The sequence below is a fragment of the Parasteatoda tepidariorum genome, chromosome 8, assembly GCF_043381705.1.
Source record: "Parasteatoda tepidariorum isolate YZ-2023 chromosome 8, CAS_Ptep_4.0, whole genome shotgun sequence".
Taxonomy (NCBI): domain Eukaryota; kingdom Metazoa; phylum Arthropoda; class Arachnida; order Araneae; family Theridiidae; genus Parasteatoda; species Parasteatoda tepidariorum.
Window position 1 is genome coordinate 9627058 of NC_092211.1, and position 8906 is coordinate 9635963.

General features: G+C 29.5%; 1 protein-coding gene across 1 annotated transcript in view; it reads left to right on the forward strand.

The window, feature by feature from the left end:
- LOC107447588 (probable splicing factor, arginine/serine-rich 5) overlaps positions 1–8906 on the forward strand; it is a gene marked incomplete in the record, with an annotated part of 20598 nt that overhangs the window by 8049 nt on the left and 3643 nt on the right. Inside the window, 1 exon segment of the mRNA XM_043049769.2 lies at positions 2921–3067. Coding sequence (XP_042905703.1) covers positions 2921–3067 — 147 coding nt within the window.

Sequence of the window (8906 nt, forward strand, 5' to 3'; positions counted from 1 at the left end):
AAAAAAAAAAAAAAAAAAAAAAAAAAAAAAAAAAAAAAAAAAAAAAAAAAAAAAACCATTTCCTCTTATAGAAACTTGTCACGGTACAACTTTACTACAAATTGAACTTTAGAATTTTTTAATAAAACTTTTATTGTCTCACATTTTTTTACTGTTTCAATTGAAATCATTCAGAGAAAAAAAGAGAATGTGGTGGAAGATAAGTTATTTGAATAATTTAATTGTGTTTTATATTGATTTTTATACTACTCGTAGAAATTTTTTTAATGAAATTTGGATGGGGGTTTAAAGTGATAATCTATAAAGATAAAATCAAAGTTAAATTTTCTTATTTAGCAATGATTTTAATTTTTAAATTTTGCAATAAGTTTATTTCAATAAACAGTGCTATTGTCATGAGAACACATACTTTCTAGGAAAACGGTTTTATGATAATATGCATCTAGAGGGGGCCAGAGCTCATTCTAGGCAGAGAAAAGGGCAGGGTGCAAAAGTTATAAAAAAGGGCATTATTATTCTAAAAAGGCAATAATTTCTTTCTATGGGATTTACTCATTCTATTAAAAAACATAGTCGATAAGTAAAAGAAAAAGAACTACTTTACAAGAAGTAGCAAAGCAATCATATTAATTAATAATTTTTATTAATAAATTTACTTATAAATCAAGTTAATGAGTGAATTAGCTTAGTAATTTATTTAAAATGCTTGCATATATTAATAAAATGCATATATTATTAGGGTCTGCAGTTATGATTTAGTAATTAAAAAAATACATTTCAGTTATTATAATTTTATTGTAGGCGCTTTAAGAAGTATAAAAATATAATTAAAAATGCAAACATATGTTTTTAATACCATGCAAATAAAATTAAAAAAAATCTAAAGATTAACTAAAAAATAACATACAAAATTCAATAAAGTATCTTACTTAGTTCTCCTTCAATATTATATTAAACTAATTTAAGAAACTATCAAAACATGGATTTAATGATGGTATATTTTTATTTCCACCATTTTTTTTAAATAAGCCTGAACCTAAATAAAATCTGCTTGAAAACTATTTATGCAAGTAACAGAAATAAGAATTTAAATTGTTAAAAATATTTTCCTATAAAGAACTGCAAGGGAGCAACACCATGCAAGTTAAAAAAAATTTTTTTTTACAGATTAACTAAAAAATTCAATAAAAGTATATTACTACCATTTATGCTTTTTATTATAGTAAGCATATGGTTAAAATAAAATAAAAAGTTCTTCAATAATTACATTAAACCAATTCAAAAAACTATCAAAACATGGATTTATTGATCTATTTCATTTTCACAATTTTTTTAGATAAGGCTGAACCTAAAATCTGCTCAAATGAATATGTTTTATAGTGATATTTTGTTGTGTGAAGTTCAGTTGAATTGTAAGTAGTAAGTGATTTGTAAGAATTTCGATTGCTTCCTAAAGCTGTGATTTTCCAAAAAGAGACTTAATCTGCTTTTTTGTCACAAACTGTAGGATAGAGTTTGTCAAGCGATATTGTGTGTCATTGGGCAACAACAATGTTAATCTGTATTTTACTTTTTTTCGCTCACATTATTTAGATTTAATAATTTTTCTAATGTAATTCTTATTTATATTGTATATACTTCTCTTTTTCTGTAGAAAAAAATAGCCGAAACACAATTTTTTTCGCGGAATTTACAATTTTATTTTATTTTCTGAGGTGGCAAATGCTTAGTGTGTGCCCTTCAAATGTAAAACAAATAAAATTTTCTTGTTTTAATTTCTTTTTAAATTATCCAAAAATATTTTGTGGTGTTTTATCAGTTCTATGCATCCAATTAAAAAATAAAGTGATTAAAGTACCAAATTTATTCATAATCGATGTGTCTATTTTTAGAGCTTGATTTTGAATCCTACAGTTGAGCAAGCAGCTGTGTATTTAGCAATACCAAGAAAAAATTTTAAAAAAAGAGAGAAAGAAAACAATAAAGCCCATATTTAAGTGGTTTTTTTTAAATTATAATTTTACTCATTCCTAAATATTTTTTTCAAATTAATCTATCATTTTTTTAGTGAATAATCTTAATTGTGTGTCTAGAAAGCTTGCCAGCAGATTTTTAATACATTTTCGAAATTTCCACCTTATAGAAATGTATTGTATTTTAAAGAATACAAAATATTTTAACAATAGCATAAATGAAACTCACAGTACTCTTTTTCATTTACCAGATTTATTTTATATCACTAAATTCTGTGATTCATGATAAAAATACTTTATTTAATGACATCAGCAAAGTAAAAATAAAATGGATTCAAACCTTTGCAGTTCTATAATATTCTCCTCTAGTTTAAATAATTCTTAAAATGTGTATAAACTTTAACTAGCTTTTTCGAGACCCAAACTGGATTGGACCTGCCAAAAACATTCGTTCAAAAGTTGCCGAGCTTGCTGGACCGTCAACTAACTGAACCTCAAAATTGACAGATTCTTTTGTATTCCTACTTCACTATTCCGTAACACTCCACTATTTGAGGAAAGTGAAATATTTCCACACTTTTATTTAATAGTGAGTGAGGGTATACTCTGAAATCTTTTATTCTGAAATGCAGAGCTGGACTTTGCAATTCAGTATTTTTCCTAGAAGAAACCCAATCCTCTTTCCTCATGTTTTCAGAATATCTTTTCCATTGTTTTTCAAATATTGGCTAAAAACTCTTTTCCATAATTTTTTCATGTGGACTTAGATTTTCATTGTCTATCTTAAATCCATCCAATACTAAACTGCATCAGATAGATTAGTTTTCCCTGATAAATTTGCTAGTTTTCTTTCAAGTTATGGGTTTGGGCATGATTATTTGTTGAAATAATTATTTCATCTTAACTTTTATTCATTTTCTTTTTAATTCAAAATTTTTGTTAAACAGGTATAGCTACAGCCGAAGCCGCAGCAACTCTAGAGGCCGTTACGGTGGTAGGCGGAGAAGGACTCCTAGTCAGGTGCGTTCACCTAGTTACAATCGATCTAAGAAGCCATCAAGAAGAACAGACACTCCTACAAGTTCTCGTTCTAGGTAATTTTCTAATTCTCACTGTTTTTAAAGTACAGTAGAGCACCCATTATCCGAACGTCCAATTATCCTAACTATATCTGAATTCTTTTTTTTATTTTTAAAGTTCAGAATACTTCTTAATTTATCGACAGTTGAAGATAATGATATCCACTACATCAGTTGAAAAGTAAAGTAACCTGAGTAAAGTGGTTTTCATAAGAATCTAGAAAGATGTCGTTCAAACGTAAGAGAATCGTTCTTTCCTTAAGTGATAAGACGAAAATTTTAAAAAGATTGAAAAGTGGAGAAAGTGGAAGTGAATTAGCGTCAGAATATGGCGTAGAAAAATTGACAGTATCGGGAAAAAAATTAAAATCAGTTATGAATTATGTTTTAGTAATGGACAAAAACAATGGAAATTTGGATAGAAAATGCATGAAAAAATCAAGCAACGATGAAGTGAACAAAACACTTTATTTGAGGTTCCTGCAAAAAAGATCTTTAGGCTTTATTTTTTAATGAGAAATTTGGTGGAACAAGTACTTTTCAGGCTAGTTCGGGATGGTTAAAGAATTTTAAACATCAATGTGGAATACTCGAGTTATAAATTTATGACGGAAAACTTTCCGCGTCTAACACAGCCGCTTCAAATTTTGTAAAGGAATTAGAAAGCATTATTGAAACTGAAGGATATGAAGAATTTATTTATAATGCAGCTGAAAGTGGACTGAATTGGAAATCATACCACGAAAAACTTTTTCTTCACGAGATGAAGAATGTGTTTTTGGGAACAAGATCATTAAGGAGAGAGGCACAATTAACATTTGCGCAAATGCAGCTGGAAATCATCAAATGCCTTTTATAATGATAGGAAAATCCAAAAATCCAAGAGCCTTCAAAAATGTTAAAACACTGCCTGTCGTTAATGCATCTCAAAACAAAGCGTGGGTGAACACTAAAATTTTTATGGAGTGGTACGATAAGACTTTCATTCCAGAAGTATTACTTCTCTTGGTCGATGCTTCGTTGCATCCAAATCCTGATCTCTTAGATCGGGAGAATGGAATGTTTCTTGTTGTTTTCCTGCCACCTAATGTTACTCCTTTGATTCAGCTGAAGGATCAAAGTATCATTGAAACCTTAAAATGTCTTTATAGAAAGCAACTTTTAAGGAAGATTTCATTATCAGATGAACTAAATGAGGGGGATTTTCGAGACTCAAACAAAGCTATAGATTTAAGAGAATGCTGTATGATGATAGTAGATGCCTGGAATTTAGTAAAAACATCGCCACTTAGAAAATATTGGAATAAAATTCTTAACAGAAAAATAAACATCCCTGAAGTTTCTGAACCAGAAAGATGCCAGGTTATACAGCAGAAAAAATAGAAGATTGATGTCAAAACACTGAAAATGACCCAGGATTTTAAATGATGATGAAATTTTGAATGAAAATTGGAACTCCACAGACGAAGTAGGTGATCAAGTTCAAGATAGTGGACCTCTTCATATAGAAGCCTGCAATTCATTAGATATTGCAATGAATTGGCTAGAACGTCAAAATGATCTTGATCCAGTTCGGTTGATTTATTTAAAAAGAATAAGACATATGGCTGCTCAAAAAAGAGCATTTTCTTTGAAACAGAAGTCTTTACTGGATTTCTTTTACAATGGAAAATAAAGAAAAATGTGGTAAAATCAGTAATTGACAAAGAAAATTATAAAAAGCTGAGATGATTTAAAAAAATTAAAAATGAAAAAAAAAAGTATAAAAAAAATTAGAACACACCAGAGCTATTTTAGATATAACAACCAGTCCTAAGCCTGGAAAAAGTGTGAAGGGAAGTTAGTGCGTAAATAATAATCATTTAAACTAGATTTTAAAATTATCCGAACTGCGTTCAGTCCCGAGCAGTACAGATAATCAGCACTCTACTGTAGCAAGAAATTTAAACTTGATGCAGTTCATAAAAAGGTTTTTGATTTATTAGTTCTACATCACTACTAAAACCTTTTCTTTCTTTCTTTTAATTTACAACTTACGATCAGTTTTACTGTTTATTCATTAAGTTATTTTATTAAAAATTATGGAGGAATTTTGAAATCTGTGCAATATCACAATCTTTTCTCACAACTGGACAGGATTTTCCAGCAGAATTTTTGAAAGTTTTTCCTGGTTTAAAAAGAGAAGTCTTGTTTTTTGAAAGAAATTCCCTCAAATTGGGAAAACTTTTAAGCAAGCTCTTCTATCCGTATGTCATCTTTCCCAACTTATACTCTTTAGCTGTACAGGGAGCTATATTTTATCCTATTGAACTATCGTGTTTAGTAATTGAATTTTTCTTCTCTTATTTTATTTTTCTTCATTTAAACGTTATTCATTATTCAACTTAGTCATAATTTTTCTGGTTTAACCAACTGAATCAATTCCTACTCATTTGCGTTGTATCACGTTAATAATATTGATTTATAGTGCCCATCCTTAATTGTGAAATTTGTTACGCTTGGGATCGTTCTTAAACTTTGTGTTAAGGAAGTCCGAGTTCTTGGCTTATGCCATAATTTTAAAAGGAAGTTTTGTAAATCCAAGCAAGTTTAGAAACACACATTCTTTGTAAAAACAACAGAAATTTGGGGTTTTCCTCACATTTTATAGACTTGTGCTTTATAATTAACAGCGTATGCTATCTTATACCATTAATCCGATATTTATACCAGCTTTATTTATTTATAGTATTTTAAACAAAAATAGCAATTTCCAATTTCTTTTAAGCAAAAAATGTGGAGCGAAACTTATCAAACCATGGCAACTCTTAAACTTCATATGTGAAGAAATTAAACCAGTCACTACTTGGGACATTGTTATTGGTACCGAAGTAGCATCTGTTATCAGGGAAGTCACTTTACGCCAATAGTATTGTAAATCAATGCAATGTTTCTATTGCATTTTTTGCAGTCATTGATTTTGACGTGGACGAAATATTTCAAACAATATGGAAAATTTGAATCGTGCATTCAAGTATTTACTTTTTAATGCACTAATTCTATCAAATTTTCTGCAGTTATTGCTATTGATTTCTGCATAGTTTTTAATTCCGATATCTTTTAAACAAAATAATTTATTGCAACACCTAGTATCGAAACAAAACACGCATGCGCGTTCTTTTTTTTTCTTTCAAAAATTTGAATTAAATTTTTCAGGGATATAGCGCTATTAGATCAGATTGCTAACCAGGGTTGAGATTTCTTTTGGAAAAAGTATATTTTTTCCAAGAAACACGGTTCACGTGATTTCGTTGTCGTTTTTTTTCTTCGGATTTCATGATTTTTATTTTTTATTGTGATAATTATTTACAAGATGCAAAGAAGGAATTTGTGTATTCCCTCCAACAAAATGCAAGAATGTCACCCATAATATTGGAATAAAATATTATGTGTTAAATTAAAAACAATTATATATTTCTTTTTGTATACACGGCATATTTGTTATTTTAAATGAGTAGCATATATGTTTGTTAGTAATAAAAGTATCTTTTAGAAAGGTATAAGTGCTAGAGTTTTTTTGCAGAAAGCCCTAAAAAATTCTGTCACAGGGTATTGCACAATCCATGTTTCTAAACATTTCAGCTGTCCCTTTTTTTTTCTCAGAGTTTTTCCAGCAACTAGTACAGTTAGCCCAATATAGCTCACACAAGAGCACAGTGACTGTGTATTTCTCTTCATAATACTGTGTATAATATGTACAGGGAATTTTTTTTTCCCCCTTCCAGATTTGAGTAGCTACCCTGTATAATCCCTCGAATACCTTAAAAGCTAGTTGAAGTAAGCAGGGATGAGATTTTTCCGCTTTTTAGCGGATTTCCGCTTTTTTCACTTTTATCTCTTGAATTTCAGCTTTTTTTATCAGAAATTCAGATTTTCTAAAAATTTCANCTAATCTCATCCCTGAGTAAGGTTATGTCAGAAACTAGTTTTATTTGTGAGGTTAATCTCATTGAGAGAGGGTGAGCTAGTGTTCAATGTCAGTTCTACTCACCTTTGTAAAAGCGATCTGTTTTCCTCTGTAGGACGAGTAAATAATTGAAGTATAAGTTGCAATAAAGAGCGATCGATGTCCATCAAATGCAAAGGGTTCTTATCCTTAGTTTTCGAAACTGGGAAAAATCTACAAGGGTGATTGTATCCCGGAATTCTGGTTTTATTGTAGTATCATTCTGGGTGAAAAAAAATTAGCAGGGCATGTGATTTTTCTGGGAATATCGCTGAATTCAGTGTTCTCTGGACCGTTGGTTCTCGGACTTTCACTTATCAAAATTTTATTATCCAACAAAATATTCCCAAAATTCCTCGATCTAAAACTTTGTGATAACGAGATACTTATATACACGTGATTCTTCTTCCAATGGACAGAAATCCGCCAATTGATTATTTTGGTTTGACGGATTTTTGCAAATTTGAATATATTTAAAACTGCGCTTGAATCCGCTAATGTCGCGATTCATATTCACGCAATTTTAAAATAATATAGTCACACGATTTTAAAATCAAATTTCCCTATTCATATGCATGCCATTTTGAAAATCCAACATAGTGATTCCTATAAGAACTGAGATTAGTTACCATAAAGATGTGATGTTCATCATTAGTAGGTAATTTAATTATAAATCTTATTGAAAAAAATTACGTTAAATACGAAACAAGTATGATAAATAAATTGATATTGATTTTTTGCTCATAGAATTTTCAGGGTTTTCTACTCTGTGACACAACATACAGGGATGAGATTTTTCCGCGGATTCGAGGATTTCCGCTTTTTTCAGATTTTTCCATTCTTTCCGCTGAAATTTTTTTTTTTGCGCAGGTTGAAATATTTTATGAGGAATTTAATTTTCCGCGGAGCGAAATTATTGAAGTCCTCATTTCTCCCTCTGAAGTTTCTCTAAAAATCATTTCCTTAGGATAAAACTGGTTGATACAGGGATCAGATTTTTTTCGCTTTTGTCTCTTGGATTTCAGCCTTTTCATCAAAAAGTCCAATTCTCTAAAAGTTTCATTTTTTTCAATAAATATCCCGCTTTTTTTAAAAAAAATTCAGTCGCTGAAGTAAAATAATTATATTTATTTACGATTTTCAAAGAGAAACAGAAAATTCGAACTACGTCCTAGCTGCTAACCCTTCCGCATTTTTACTTATATTAGCTATTTTCTCCGATTTCAGCCTTTTAGAAATCCCAAGTCCAGACTCTGCAAATATCACGATTTCACACGATTTTAATATCAATCATCGATCCTCATATTTATCTGATTTAAAAGTTGCGCATTATGATTCTTATTTAAGTTATTTAAATATCGTACATTATGATTCTTATTTACAAAATTTAAAAATCCAATATCTTGTTTTGTATTTACGCATTTTTAAAATCGAGATTTTATTATCAAACATCGATTTTCGTATTTACCTGATTTAAAAGTTGAAAGTTGCGATTCTTATTCAGGCGATTTAAATATCGTACATTGCGATTCTTATTTACGAGATTTAAAAATCCAAGATCGCAATTTTTGTTTACAAGCTTTTAAAACCCTATGTAGCAATTCGTATTCACACGAACTTAAAATCCAATGTCGTGATTTGTTTTTGCGGTTGTAATATCACACGATTTAAAAGTTATGCATCGTGATCAAAAAATTATGCATAATGATTTGTATTTTCGCATTTTTTAAATTCGATGTAGAGTTTCATATTCACATGATTTAAAAGCCTCATATCGGGATTTATAATCACATGGTTTACAAGTTTAAAAATCGAATTTTTTTTTGGTTATATACAGTGAAACCTCCTGTTATGGACATTCCTGCAAAA